The 16,643-nt window shown below is 35.8% G+C and overlaps 1 protein-coding gene across 1 annotated transcript in view; it reads right to left on the bottom strand.

Annotated features, from left to right (window-relative positions):
* Positions 1-221: 221 nt before the first annotated feature.
* Positions 222-16,643, bottom strand: part of LOC138695252 (dual specificity protein phosphatase 22-like) — a 196,287-nt gene continuing 179,865 nt past the window's right edge. The window contains exons 5-6 of the mRNA XM_069819696.1: positions 6,070-6,248; positions 222-697 (exon numbers count right to left, since the gene is read on the bottom strand). Coding sequence (XP_069675797.1) covers positions 364-697; positions 6,070-6,248 — 513 coding nt within the window. The 3' untranslated portion in view covers positions 222-363. The remainder of the gene's footprint in view (positions 698-6,069; positions 6,249-16,643) is intronic.

Below are 16,643 nucleotides of genomic sequence, written 5' to 3'. Positions count from 1 at the left end.
TTGGCAGAGCATTGGTACGTTAAACCAAAGGTCCCGGGTTTGATACCTGGCCCCAGAACAATTTTTCCCTCCAAATTATTCAAAATGTTGACTGGTAGCAAAGAAATTCTTGAATTTTTATTACTCTTTTGATTCACTGCTGTAGCTGTGTCATCTAGTGGGTTGAAGCCTGAATACAAACTGGAAGATTCCAATACTGATGCGGCACAGCCACAATTTGTTTGCGCTTAAAAATAGAAGGCATTAATTTCGGACCGAGTCTCGTATGTGGGGAACCACTGGCAGCTGTAAGCTAACAGAAGATTATCACCCTTCCTAGTGCACAATGTGGGACGGTTCTAGATGCATCGTGTGCAGAGTCTGTTACGTGTTGCTCGGCTTTCGGACCATCGTCGATGACCTGCGTGGCCAGTGTTGTGGCGACACTGGGGGGGAAGCCATCGGCGTGGTCGGGGCGGAGCCCGAGCGTCGGTCCTGCCAGCTCATGACTCCAGGCGGCAGTTCAGACACATCGAGCCGCGAGCCTGCTCGGGAAGGGGGCGCAGACCCCGTGTAGGAATGCAGTCCTGCGGGCCCGCTGCGGGGACGTCGACTCAGAGAGCTGCTGCTGCTGCGGGTCATGCTTGGGGTGGCGGGCAGCATGCGCGGAGACTGGGGCGGCGTGGTGCCTCTGGTGCTGGACTTGCGCCTGAAAATCCTGCAGCAAGGAACACACAGCTTTGAACAAGCAGACTCTTATACCTGTTTTTTTATAGGCAAGATATAACATTAGCTCTGCGATCGGAAAAACAACTGAATATTAAATAGGTGGGAGACCTGTTGCTATGGTAACAATGATTGAGTTGTCAAAGTTACATTTCCCACGTAGTAAGTGCTCAATGCAGCGAATAGGGATTATAAAGAATGGACACTGAGCGAATTTTCCTGTGTTTTGTTTCTCTGTGCGCCGGCGTTTAGTTCCACTTTCAAGCGCTAGAGGTTAGTGTAATCGAGCATACGTTAAGATAATAATTGAGAGTAGAGTTGAGACACAAAAACATTAAATCCAGACGTTTGAGATGGGCAGGGCATGTAGCACGTATGAGTGAATTCAGAAATGCATACAGAGTGTTAGTAGGGGGGCCAGAGGGGAAAAGACCTTTGGGGAGGCCGATACGTAGATGGGAAGATAATATTAAAATGGATTTGAGGGAGGTGGGATATGATGGTAGAGACTGGATTAATCTTGCTCAGATAGGGACCAACGGCGGGCTTATGTGAGGGCGGCAATGAACCTCCGGGTTCCTTAAAAGCCAGTAAGTAAGTAAGTAAGTAAGAGTTGAGACACAGGATCCAAACATCGCCTACCTTATTGCATAATCCAGTTAGGCTTTGCTTCAAATAAATTCGAGTTAACAGCTTTTCCTTATTTCTCAGTGGCAAACTAGTTGTAACAATATTTCTTTTTATATATTTCAGATATAATAAATTATATAATGCATTATAAAATTAAGTATCGAATTCGTTTAATATTTGTATATAATATAACATAGGTATATGGTTTTACTTCTCATAAGAGTTTTGTTTTTCCATTTTCAGCGCTATCAAATCATTACATATTTTAATTGTTGTTGGGGTCAACGTCTCAACTCTCATTATAAAGGAACTCTAGAGTCTAGACATTGCAGTTAATGACGGATTTATTATTTTATGGATCCAATTTATTTTATTTGAGTACATAATATGTGTTATATTTCCGCTGTGTCGACTGCTAGCTGGTGTGATGTCAGCGCCAACTCTAGGGAGAAAGCAGAATCTCATGCTCTAGCTGGCTTGAAGGTCATTGAATTCGGTCCGGCTACATCAAAGGTACCGACGCGAAGTGTCCATACTTAATTACCAATACGCTGGCTCAATGGCTCTCTTGGAGCCATTTGTTGTGCACACAGTGTTCGCTATTAATACGTTTGTGTTCCATTCTCTGTAGATTTTTGTATTCTTTTATACCTCCGCTTCAATTGTCAATTTATGATTTAACGTCAGCCATCTAACATCAGCTGCTAGTTTGCATCAGCTGATTGCGTGATTGCCCAAATTGGCAACGTAGTGCTGTAGTTCCAAATACGGCCGCTTAATTCTTATGTCTCATCTTTCGAAAAAAAAAGTATAAGCTGACGATAACCGAAGCTACAGAAAAATCTATTTCAAGATATTCACGGAAATACGCATTTACAATTTATTGTTGTTCATTGAAATGGTCGAAGACAGGTTGTAACCTCATAAGTAACACCAATAAGGTATCACTCATGAGGCAACTAGGTCAGGAAATAATGGGGTAGGGTGGCCAGTTCCTTTCCCCCTCCATTACATCGCTGACTAGCTACACATTACATTAATCAGACTTCAGATGTATACACACTTATTGTTCTTCCTCCGACGCATATCGTCAAGTGAGATGTACTGAAAACTGAAAAGCACAATAATCAGTAAGAAAACTCAAAGGCACAATAATCAGTTAAAAAACTGAAAAACACAATAATCAGTAATAATACTGAAAAGCAAATAACCAGCAAGAATACTGAAAAGCGCAATAATCTGTAAGAATACTGAAAAGCGCAATAATCTGTAAGAATACTGAAAAGCGCAATAATCTGTAAGAATACTGAAAAGCGCAATAATCAGTAAGAATACTGAAAAACAAATAAAAGCGCAATAATCAGTAAGCACACTGAAAAGCAAATAAAAGCGCAATAATCAGTAAGAAAACTGAAAAGCAAATAAAAGCGCAATAATCAGTAAAGAATATTGAAATAATCAGTAAGCATACTGAAAAGCAAATAAAAGCGCAATAATCAGTAAGAAAACTGAAAAGCAAATAAAAGCGCAATAATCAGTAAAGAATATTGAAACGCACAATAATCAGTAAGAATACTGAAAAGCAAATAAAAGCGCAATAATCAGTAAGAATACTGAAAAGCGCAATAATCAGTAAGAATACTGAAAAGCACAATAATCAGTAAGAATACTGAAAAGCACAATAATCGGTAAGAATACTGAAAAGCGCAATAATCAGTAAGAATACTGAAAAGCGCAATAATCAGTAAGAATACTGAAAAACAGTAATCAATAAGAATACTGAAAAGCACAATAATCAGTAAGAATACTGAAAAGCACAATAATCAGTAAGAGTACTGAAAAGCACAATAATCAGTAATAATACTGAAAAGCACAATAATCAGTAAGAGTACTGAAAAGCACAATAATCAGTAAGAATACTAAAAAGCACAGTAATCAGTAAGAATACTGAAAAGCACAATAATCAGTAAGAATACTGAAAAGCACAATAATCAGTAAGAGTATTGAAAAGCACAATAATCAGTAAGAATACTGAAAAGCACAGTAATCAGTAAGAATACTGAAAAGCACAATAATCAGTAAGAATACTGAAATTTTTTTTAATTGGGTTATTTTACGACGCTTTATCAACATCTAGGTTATTTAGCGTCTGAATGAAATGAAGGTGATAATGCCGGTGAAATGAGCCCGGGGTCCAGCACCGAAAGTTACCCAGCATTTGCTCGTATTGGGTTGAGGGAAAACCCCGGAAAAAACCTCAACCAGGTAACTTGCCCCGACCGGGATTCGAACCCGGGAATACTGAAAAGCACAATAATCAGTAAGAGTACTGAAAAGCACAATAATCAGTAAGAATACTGAAAAGCGCAATAGTCAGTAAGAATACTGAAAAGCACAATAATCAGTAAGAATACTGAAAAGCACAATAATCAGTAAGAATACTGAAAAGCACAATGATCAGTAAGAATACTGAAAAGCACAATAATCAGTAAGAATACTGAAAAGCACAATGATCAGTAAGAATACTGAAAAGCACAATAATCAGTAAGAATACTGAAAAGCACAATAATCAGTAAGAGTACTGAAAAGCGCAATAATCAGTAAGAGTACTGAAAAGCACAATAATCAGTAAGAATACTGAAAAGCACAATAATCAGTAAGAATACTGAAAAGCACAATGATCAGTAAGAATACTGAAAAGCACAATAATCAGTAAGAATACTGAAAAGCACAGTAATCAGTAAGAATACTGAAAAGCACAATAATCAGTAAGAATACTGAAAAGCACAATAATCAGTAAGAGTACTGAAAAGCACAATAATCAGTAAGAATACTGAAAAGCACAATAATCAGTAAGAATACTAAAAAGCACAGTAATCAGTAAGAATACTGAAAAGCACAATAATCAGTAAGAATACTGAAAAGCACAATAATCAGTAAGAGTACTGAAAAGCACAATAATCAGTAAGAATACTGAAAAGCGCAATAGTCAGTAAGAATACTGAAAAGCACAATAATCAGTAAGAATACTGAAAAGCACAATGATCAGTAAGAATACTGAAAAGCACAATAATCAGTAAGAATACTGAAAAGCACAATGATCAGTAAGAATACTGAAAAGCACAATAATCAGTAAGAATACTGAAAAGCACAATAATCAGTAAGAGTACTGAAAAGCGCAATAATCAGTAAGAGTACTGAAAAGCACAATAATCAGTAAGAATACTGAAAAGCACAATAATCAGTAAGAATACTGAAAAGCACAATGATCAGTAAGAATACTGAAAAGCACAATAATCAGTAAGAATACTGAAAAGCACAGTAATCAGTAAGAATACTGAAAAGCACAATAATCAGTAAGAGTACTGAAAAGCACAATAATCAGTAAGAGTACTGAAAAGCACAATAATCAGTAAGAATACTGAAAAGCACAATGATCAGTAAGAATACTGAAAAGCACAATAATCAGTAAGAATACTGAAAAGCACAATAATCAGTAAGAATACTGAAAAGCACAGTAATCAGTAAGAATACTGAAAAACGCAATAATCAGTAAGAATACTGAAAAGTACAATAATCAGTAAGAATACTGAAAAGCACAATAATCAGTAAGAATACTGAAAAGCACAATAATGAGTAAGAATACTGAAAAGCACAATAATCAGTAATAATTCTGAAAAGCACAATAATCAGTAAGAATAATGAAAAGCACAATAATCAGTAAGAATACTGAAAAGCACAATAATCAGTAATAATTCTGAAAAGCACAATAATCAGTAAGAATAATGAAAAGCACAATAATCAGTAAGAATACTGAAAAGCACAATAATCAGTAAGAGTACTGAAAAGCACAATAATCGGTAAGAATACTGAAAAGCACAGTGATCGGTAAGAATACTGAAAAGCGCAATAATCAGTAAGAATACTGAAAAGCACAATAATCAGTAAGAATACTGAAAAGCGCAATAATCAGTAAGAATTCTGAAAAACACAATAATCAGTAAGAATACTGAAAAGCACAATAATCGGTAAGAATACTGAAAAGCGCAATAATCAGTAAGAGTACTGAAAAGCACAAAAATCAGTAAGAATACTGAAAAGCACAATAATCAGTAAGAATACTGAAAAGCACAATAATCAGTAAGAATAGTGAAAAGCACAATAATCAATAAAAATGTAGTATTCTTACTGATTATTGTGCTTTTCAGTGCTTCAAATAGATAGAATGTATACATAATAAATAGTTTTATGTCTCTCCTGAAAATTTTGAAAAAACCACATACGTAGTGTTAGATCTAGGCCATCGATATATAGTGAATGCTGTTAACGTATTTTTTGTCTCATGTATCTGCGTGGTCTATAGCGCCATGTCTTGAACTAACCTTACGGAATAAGCGCTGGTTGCAGTCCTCAAGAGGTAAGAAATATTCCCATGCAGTTTTGACCAGTGTATGGGGCCGGTGCCCATCCAGCGTCATGATGAATTTGGAGAGCTACAATGAGTGGAGAATTTCGGTTAGAGAACCAGCTATAACGGCTGGAGGGATAATTGTGCTAACCACATGTTACCACAGTACTGGTTGGATGACCGTTCACCTTGTGGATGTGGGGCCAACAATCGGCTGGTAGACTTTAGCCCTTTATGGGCTGTCTCGGAACTGATTCTAGTATGTTAATATTTGCTGCTCGCCAGTGCAGGTAACTGTGATTGAAGAGGTGTGAAATGTAGCTTACCTCTTGCTTGGACCCCTGCACATTCCTGTCGGACACGTCTGCCCCATGGCGCAGTCCCCCTCGCACAGGTCCCGCGACAGGATGAGGGACTGGTACGAGGACAGCATCTGCCGGCACTGCTCCTCATCCTGCGACACCAGCGCCAGGCTTGGGTACCTCTCCTTCAGTCTTCTCCGCTCCTTGAATGTCACAGTTACAGTCACTGTTACTTTCATACTCTGGCTGTCTTTTATTTTGACGTGAATACGTCTATTTTGGTCCGAGGTATGGATAGCAGTATGAAAATGACACGCGACACTCTTCGACATGCCGTAGTCAACGCTTATGTCTCAGAAACTATACAACCTAGAATTAAATGACATACACCATCGTGTAGAGGACATAATTCGACCCTCCCAAGTACTAACATTGTAACTCAATTTTTTATGGTTTTGAGTTGTACTAGTTAATATGGTCTTTAATTGTTTCTTTTTCTTTCAGTACTATCATTGTATAGCTCTAAACCTTCCCAATTGTATGTAAAATCTTATTGTTACTCTAAATTTTTTGTATACACTAATTTACACGATCATTTTAAAACTTCATTTTCATCTCCTGAAAAATGTAAAAAATGAATTACAATGTTAGTACTTGGGAGGGTCGAATTATGCACGTGTCAGGTCCAAATTTTTCCTTTAACTATAAGACAGACGTTAGGTAATCTCATAGAAAATTCTTGATCTCATCTTGCTAAGACCAGTTCCATCCGCGTCAGGTACAGATTATTCCTAACTGTAAGACAAATGTTAGGTAATCTCATAGAGCATTTTTGGTTTCATCTTACTAAGATCAATTTTTTTTTCATCCGTGTCTGATACCGATTTTTCCGGACTGTAGGACGGATGTTAAGTAATATTATAGGAAATTCTTGGTCTTGTCTTGCTAAGACCATTTCCATCCGGTCGGGTACCGATTATTCCTAACTGTAAGACGAATGTTAGGTAATGCAACAGAAAATTCTTGGTTTCATCTTACTAAGACCATTTCCATCCACGTCAGGTACAGATTATTTCTAACTGTAAAACGAATGTTAGGTAATGTCACAGAAAATTCTTGGTTCCATCTTGCTAAGACCAATCCCATCCGCATTAAGTACCAATTTTTCCTAACTGTAAGACAAGTGTTAGGTAATTTTTGGTTTCATCTTGCTAAAACCAATTCCATCCGCGTCAGGTACCGATTGTTCCTAACTGTAAGACAAATGTTAGGTAATCTCATAGAAAATTCTTGATCTCATCTTGCTAAGACCAATTCCATCCGCGTCAGGTACCGATTTTTCCGAACTGTAAGGCGAATGTTAAGTAATCTTATAGAAAATTCTTGGTTTCATCTTGCTAAGACCAATTCCATCCGCGTCAGGTACCGATTATTCCGAACTGTAAGACGAATGTTAGGTAATCTCATAGAAAATTCTTGATCTCATCTTGCTAAGACCAATTCCATCCGCGTCAGGTACCGATTATTCCTAATTGTAAGACGAATGTTAGGTAATCTCATAGAAAATTCTTGGGTTCATCTTGCTAAGACCAATTCCATCCGCGTCAGGTACCGATTTTTCCGAACCGTAAGGCGAATGTTAGGTAATCTCATAGAAAATTCTTGGTTTCATCTTGCTAAGACCAATTCCATCCGCGTCAGGTACCGATTTTTCCTAACTGTAAGATGAGTGTTAGGTAATCTCATAGAAAATTCTTGGTTTCATCTTGCCAAGATCATTTCCATCCACGTCAGTATCGATTTTTCCTAACTGTAAGATGAGTCTTAGGTAATCTCATAGAAAATTCTTGGTCTCATCTTGCTAAGACCAATTCCATCCGCGTCAGGTACCGATTTTCCTAACTGTGAGATGAGTGTTAGGTAATCTCATAGAAAATTCTTGGTTTCATCTTGCTAAGACTAATTCCATCCACGTCAGTACCTAATTTTCCTAACTGTAAGACGAATGTTAGGTAATCTCATAGAAAATTCTTGATCCTATCTTGCTAACAAAGATAAATCCCATCTACGCCAGGTACTGATTTTCTTTAAACGAATCGCTTCATAAAGAAAGGGCATCAGTCCATTTTAGCTAAGTTGTGGGAAATTAAGAAAAACTGTCCGGACCGGTGCCCTTCCTTTACAAAACGCTCACATTCCGATCACAATATAACAATGAAGGAAGCGTTGAACTGACTTCCTTTCTTGATAAAACGATGTGTTGAACATTCACGATGGGAAAATCAATGTTAACTCAATTTCGAAAAAAAAATGTGACTGATACCCTTTCTTTATGAAGCAATTCAAATGTAAGACAAACGTTACGTAATCCCATATAAAATTCTGGGTCTCATCTTGCTAAGACTAATTCCATCAGCGTCAGGTACAGATTTCGCCTATAATTGCAAGACGAATGTTAGATAATCTCATAGAAAATTCTTGGTTTGGTCTTACTAAGACACATCCGCGTCAGGTACCGATTTTCTCTGTAACAGTAAAGCGAATGCAAGGAAATCCATAGAAAACTTTGATATCATCTTCCTAAGTCCAATTCCATTGACGCCAGTTGATACAGCGCCATTAAAATATAACCGATAAAATCGAATTATTGATTTCAGACTTGTAGACTGTGTTATCTGGCTATAAAAAGTCGATTTGCATTATAACACCAGACGAATTTAACGGGATGTCGCCGTGTGCTCATAAACGCGTGGTTGGCGGTGCAGTACGGATCGAAGAAGTTTGCGATCGCCGCCACATGGCTCTGGAATGCTGATTGCGTGCTGCACTATCGACCCTATCAATCTTCCTAGCAGGCGCAGACTAATAGAGGCTTCTCTATCGCCTTCCGTAATCCATTGTGCAAGACGTTCGCTCGTCTTATTTTTTTTGTTCATCACACTGGCAATAGACAACATGCAATATACAGTCTGATCCGTTTGGGTATGGATAATCTATATATATATATAATTTGAACTGGTAATGGAAATTACGGGAAAACGGCTGAACGGATTTTAATAAATGGCCCCTCATTTTGAAGCTTGGAACCCAAAGTTTTTCGGAAAAGTAGTAGTTTTCAGTGAAATGTCAATTTTCCTACATAATTTTCCTATTTTCCAAAATCCATCTGTTGTCAGTTTTGAGAACTAATTTTATCGAATCACGGCCGACTTGATTGAATTTCAGAACAAAACACACACTACAATAAACAATAGGCTATTACACGGAGGCCATGACCTGCAGGATTGCCGACATACTTAGAGCTCAATTCAATTTGTTATTAAAAACTGATTCTGCAGTGTATAATAATTTTCTGAGTACAGCTGTGTATTGGATATTCAAATCTACGAAACTTGAGGTGGTTTGATGACATTATTATCATTAGAAATTAAATATTATTATAGTTAATATCATGATACATCTATTTTTCATTAATTGTACATAATATTGATGCTATATTGATGACATGAAAGTGAAACGTTTTGAGGTTATGTAAGTAAATGTAGAGAATATCTTAATTTAGATCTTCATTTCTATAATTTACTGAGTGGCTGCTATATGTAACTACAAAACTTAAGTAAGATAGTAATATTATTAAAAATCAAATATTTTTATACTTATTAGCCCAGTGGGGTTGGGTCTTTTTCATATACTTAATAGTGGTGTAGTGTAGATATTTATATGTGTCATTGTCTTCAGTATTGGCTCGAGAGAGCCCAAAAATTACAGTTCCTAAGGAAAGATCAAAAGGTATTACTTACTGATAAAATAAGAGGCCTAGAAAATTTTGTAGTCTCCAGATCATTTCAGCAAGATCTCTTAGTAGGATAAAATGATTTTATGCTCTACATTTCAAGTTCTACATGCAGCAGTTATACGAAAATGCTATTGTTCGAAAGCTTAGCAAACCTGACTTTTTTTAACTTTCGCCTACAATCCACAATGACGTGAAATAGCTACTGCTATCGTCCTGACATTGATACTTGCGTTTTCGCGTTGAAACTCAAAAACTGAAGTTGGATAGGTTCAAGAAAAAGTATTTGGCCTCAAAAAATCCATTCAGAGGGAGTATGTTTCATTGTTATAGAAGCAAATAACTATTAAAAAGACAAGTATTCTTCATTGAAAATAAATCTGAGAAATTTTTATTTGAACGTCTAACGAACTTAGTTTCCAGCAGCATTTGCTGCACAAGCCACTAGTATTAATTTATTATTATAAAGCTATTAATATAATAGCAGGAAAAATTTCTTGCTGATTATATTATGATTAAAAGATGGGAGTTTCCATATATGACAATCAACAATGCATAATCTGAAAGAGTCGGCCTCGGTAGCGTAGTTGGTACAGCGCTGGCCTTTTATGCTCGAGGTTGTCAGTTTGATCCCGGCCCAGGTCGATGGCATTTAAGTGTGTTTAAATGCGACAGGCTCATGTCAGTAGATTTACTGGCATGTAAAAGAACTCCTGCGGGACAAAATTCCGGCACATCCGGGACGCTGATATAACCTCTGCAGATGCGAGCGTCGTTAAATAAACCATAATTTATTTTAATCTGAAAGGACAAATGAAAATCGTAGATGATTAAAATGGTTACTACAAATCAACAGCGGGCACAATGTGTTCTTTGGTATGCTAAATTTGAGAATGTTAAAAGAGTTCAAAGAAAATTTCGATATGAGTATGGTGTGCGTAATGTACCTAAATATGATTCCATAATGTTGTGGTATCAAACATTTGTAGAAACAGGTTCTGTGTTAAAAAAAAAAACATGCAGGATGTCGCAGGCGAAACCCAGTACGAGAAGCAGCTATTTCTTGGCTTGGCCCCCAAACTCCCCAGACCTAACCCCTCTTGATTTCTTCGTGTGGGGTTTTGTTAATGACATTGTCAATTCACAGAAACCCAGGAACATTGATGATCTGAGAGTAAAAATTACTCAAGCTTTTCAACAAATCACCCCTCGTATGTTACAACGGACATGGGCTGAATTACATCACCGTTATGAGTTGTGCAGGGTGCGCAATGGGGGTCATGTTGAGCTCTGAGGAATCTCCCATCTTTCAGTGTTGTATGCACAAAGTTTAACAAATAAAGTAGGCCTAAGTAGTAAATGTTTTACGGTGTTTTTATTTTATCCATATCCAAACAGATCACCCTGTAGTCTTATCGTCTATGAATTGCCTTTGCAATTATCTTGTTATCATCTATGAATAAAAAAATAATTATAAAATAAATAATTACAATTAAAGTATGTGATACCCAAACGCCTTCAGTTCATTTTTATGAAAAGACTGGGCTAGTTTTTTTATCCACTGGTCTACTACCGACTGAGCGAGTTTTCAAGTGACAAGCACAATAATACAAAATTTTAGACAAGGATTGGCGTTGTTTTGGAAGAAAAGAAGCTTAAAATATAGTTTTAGTTGTCTCAAACATAACCATATGCATGTGTATAAGTCTTAAAAATGGCCAAATGAACTGAGCGAGTTTTGGAATCACACGCTTGAATTACAATTATCATCTTATCGTCTATGAATAACCTGTGTAGTTTCAAAGAAACGTTAAATAATTAATTACAATTACAATAACTGAATACCCCCCGGAATAAGGGTATATTGTTTCCCTATATGTATACTTAGACCCTTATTCTGGAGTTATTCAATTATTTATCTTCTTATCGTTTAGTTGAAAGAAACGTTAAATAAAGAATTACAATTATAATTATCTTCTTATTGGCTATGAGTAACTTCTGTAGCTTAAAAGAAGCGATAAATAAATAACACTGAATAACAAATTTTTACTTTTTGTCTTGCTCCGAAATAAAAATAGGCGAATATTACTAATATGTGTGCCCTAAATCTGAATTTAACATCCAAATTGCCCCATCACGTACCATTTTCTGGGGAAAATTAATTTAATTTTTTATGACAAAACTTATTTGTTTTTAATTTTTCGCTGCTACTGATAAAATTATAACACACTAGGGATTCAAAATTCCTCATAATACTTGAAAATATGATCTGGATACAAAAATGATGTAACATAGTTTAAAACACAACAATAAAATATTTCATGCATATAATGAGAAAAATCTTGGAATTTGAACTTACATTTAAAATAATTTTCTGGATGACTTTTGTTTATAACTAGACCTGGGACTGTATTTCACAATAAACCAACAATAGTCTGCAAGTATACTGGATGATGATCTTTCTTTATATCGCCTTTCCATTCCAGATATTTCTTGATGAAATCTTTCCCCATGCTCGTCGTTTACCGCTCCAAAGTTAGGAGGAAAAAAATCCAAATGAGAATGTAAAAAGTGTATTTTGAGAGACATATTACACTTAACTTCATCATATGCACTTAACATGGTTTCCACAACAAGTTCTATGTAGTTCTCTGTCCTAGAATTTCCAAGGAAATTTGAGAAAACGTCTTTGAAAGCGCGCCATGCCATTCTTTCTGTAACGGAAAGTTTTTCCTCAAAGAAAGGGTCAGCCATAATTTTATGAATTTGTGAACCGATGAAAATGTCCTCTTTTAATTTTTCTTCACTCAAACTAGTAAACTTTTCCTTTACATACATAGCTTAATGAAAGTATGCTACTTTGTATTGTATATATTTGTATAGTTTTGGCCGATGAATTGTATATGCTTTAAATTGAATAGTAATCTATATAGCTCTACTGATAAATTGTTTGTGTTTCTAATTTGAAGTAGTTTGCATGATATGTATTATCAATTTCTGTATATCACAACTGGTTGAATTGTTTATGCCTTAAATTTAATTAACTTGTTTTGTATGAATGATCGTTTGCGTTTGTAAATTTAATAATCTGATTGGCTATGTATTGTATACTTTTAGTAGAGCCATCGATGTAGCTCAGTCGGCAGACTCGCTGGGCTGCTGATCCGGAGCTGCGTTCGGGCTTGGGTTGGATCCCCCTTTGGTCTTTGGTTTCTTCCGAGGTTTTCCCCAGCCGTGGGACTGAAGCCGGATGGTCTATGGCGAGTCTATGGCGAGTCCTTGGCATCAACCCCTTTGATTTGATTACCCCCCTTTGATTTGATTACCTGGTTGGGTTTTTCCGAGGTTTCCCCCACCAAAAGGCAAATGCCGAGTAATATTTTGGCGAATCCTCGGACCACATCTCATCTCACTACATCTCGCAAAAAAAAAAAATTGCAAAAAATTGTAAAAATTGTAGAAAATTACTACATTGTAAAACTATAAAAATTTGTAAAAATTGTAATTGTAATATTGTAAAATGTTGACTTGTTCCACATCTTAAAGCTTCATTGCTCATGTAAGATCTATGGAATCAAATAAATGAATGAATGAATGAATGAATGAATGAATGAATGAATGAATGAATGAATGAATGAATGAATGAATGAAAACCACACTTTTGTTTGTTCATTGCATAGACCTCACTTTGAACTGTTATGAAGTTTACTTAATAGAAGAGAACAATATCTGTTTATTTATTAGAAATACAAAATAACATACCAACAACCATAATAAACCGTAAATAAGTATTAAACTCATAAAATACATTAGCTTTTGTTTTGGTTTATACCCTCAACGCGCGTCAGATGTTTCCTGGAGGAGCGCTTATCGAAAAGTGAAATCATAGTATATCTTAAAAACCTTACGTGACACGAAGAAAAGAGATGCATTTTCGGATTCAGCGCACACCAAACCATAAGGGACACATTGTTTTAAGTCGGAGCAAAATCCTTGTTGTTCAGTGTAATTACAGTAATAAAATACCTACAATTATCATCTTGTCTATGAATAGCCTCTGTAGTTTAAAAGGACGTTTAATGAACAAATTACAAGTATATTTATCAGCTTATCGTTTCTGAATAGGTTTTGTATTTTAAAAGGGACATTAAATAAATAATTTACAATTATCTAATCGTCTATAAATAGCTTTTGTCATTTGAAGGGAATGTTAAATAAGGATTGAAATTTTCTGATAGCCTCTATAGTTTAAACTGGATGTGGAACAAAGAATTACAGTTCTAGTTATTTAATCAGTTTTAATAGCCCATGTAATTGAAAAGGGACGTTAAGTGAAAAATTTCATTGGAAGCCCATGAACCTTGCTTTTAATTAATGTTTCAGGATAACAGAGCTTACACAGGTGTTGCGTATTATACGCATGTTTGACGGGCAGCATTCCCAGCTTGTTTCGTAATCTGGGTAAGTGTCGTGCCAGTAATTCGATCCGTTTGTTGACACGCATGCGTATGACGTTGGCTCGTTTCGCCGACAGTCACCTATCTGCTATTCTGCATACAGTCGCACAAAGTCTACTGAAATTATTGCAGGAAAAGGAGTGGGTTTCTAAATAACTATGCATCGGAATACAGTGGATGAGTTTAAATCAGATATACAGGGTGATTCACTAGGATTTACCGTCCCTTACGGAGCTTATTTCCGAAGATATTCTGAGCAAAAAAGTCACATAAACATTAAAATTTGTCCTTACTTACTTACTGACTTTTAAGGAACCCGGAGGTTCATTGCCGCCCTCACATAAGCCCGCCATCGGTCCCTATCCTGTGCAAGATTAATCCAGTCTCTATCATCATATCCCACCTCCCTCAAATCCATTTTAATATTATCTTCCCATCTACGTCTCGGCGTTCCCAAAGGTCTTTTTCCCTCCGGCCTCCCAACTAACACTCTATATGCATTTCTGGATTCGCTCATACGTGCTACATGCCCTGTCCATCTCAAACGTCGGGATTTAATGTTCCTAAGTATGTCAGGTGAAGAATACAATGCATGCAGTTCTGTGTTGTATAACTTTCTCCATTCTCCTGTAACTTCATCCCTCTTAGCCCCAAATATTTTCCTAAGCACCTTATTCTCAAACACCCTTAACCTATGTTCCTCTCTCAAAGTGAGAGTCCAAGTTTCACAACCATATACAACAACTGGTAATATAACTGTTTTATAAATTCTAACTTAGAGATTTTTTGACAACAGACTGGATGATAAAAGCTTCTCAACCGAATAATAACAGGTATTTCCCATATTTATTCCGTGTTTAATTTCCTCCCGAGTATCATTTATATTTGTTACTGTTGCTCCCAGGTATTTGAATTTTTCCACCTCTTCAAACGACAAATTTCCAATTTTTATATTTCCATTTCGTACATTATTCTCGTTATGAGACATAATCATATATTAAAATTTGTCCTAATCGCAATATTTTCAGAGTTACACCAACTTGAAATTGTTTGTAAAATACCATTATTCTTGAGTTTTAAGGGTAAAAGAATATTACAGATAAAGAATGAACTATTCAGGAGTATCATTTCTTTAATTAGCTAATATTCTGAAGCTAAAAATGTGTTATGAATTCCATAGTTATTTCGTACAGATTTTTTTTTTTTTTCCGATTTTTAACTACAAAATTACATTTTCTTATGCATTTATCACAAAATTTGTTACAAATCACGCCACTCTTGTAAATTCTTCAAGACTGTACATTAGGATGCATAATTAAACTGTAAAGAATCAAGTTCCTAAAGTCGTATGATTTGTAACAATTTTTGTGACAAGTGCGTAAGAATGATGTAATTTTTAGTTAAAAATTGAAAAAACAAAATCTGTACAAAGCAACTGACAACACTTGTAAACTTAGAACACTAGCTAATTAAAGAAATGATACTTCTGAATAATTCATTCTTTATCTGTAATATTATTTTGTGCGAGATCGTGCGTATTTGCTTGTTTTCCGCACAGAACCAATACGCGGTAAGTGTGAAATACCACATTCAGTATTCCCAACGTAACACACATAACAATTTCCCTCTTCTTACCGCTTAAGCGCGACATTCATTTTACTGTTTTAGGCTTTTAACATATTATTTTTAGAGACGTTTAACATAGTAATAATTATAAATTGGAAACTTACCACTGCAATTTCACCTAAATTGCAATGTTAATTATTGTTTTTAAATATTTGCAAAAATTAAGTAAAGTCTACTACTCCACGAAACTTATTGCATTCCTGATACAAGTAACATTAAGGAAGCCGTGAAAAAATCAACAAGATTCCAGATGCGGATGTTTACTGCAATATGTTATATAAATAATATTGTTAAAATATTAAAATGAAAAATAAATAATTACATAACCTTACCGTTTGTTTTAAGTTCGCATTTATAGACTGGGGGAGGGAAAGACAGACGTATATCACGGCCTGCTGGAGTATAGTAAACACAGAAAACATTTTATAGCAACAATGTTGAAGAAAGATATTTTGGTTTTCCGAAGTTGCCGTCATTAAACAGAAACCAAGATGGAGATTTCATTGCAACTAATTAGAAATTCGTCTTTCAGGTATGTAATAAACGATCTTCGCACAAAATAATGTACGATACACGAGCGGTATGTTTGTTTTCATGTTCTCGGAAATTAAAAAAGCTCAACTACGTTTCGCTTTTTCAGTCTTTTCCTCGAACATGAAAACGTCAACATACCGCTATTGTAACGTATATTACTATTACCCTTAAAACTAAAGAAATAAGGG

This window comes from Periplaneta americana, chromosome 2, assembly GCF_040183065.1.
Source record: "Periplaneta americana isolate PAMFEO1 chromosome 2, P.americana_PAMFEO1_priV1, whole genome shotgun sequence".
Taxonomy (NCBI): Eukaryota; Metazoa; Arthropoda; class Insecta; order Blattodea; family Blattidae; genus Periplaneta; species Periplaneta americana.
Note: the sequence above shows the minus strand (reverse complement) of the source record. Positions and strands in the feature narration are given on the sequence as shown.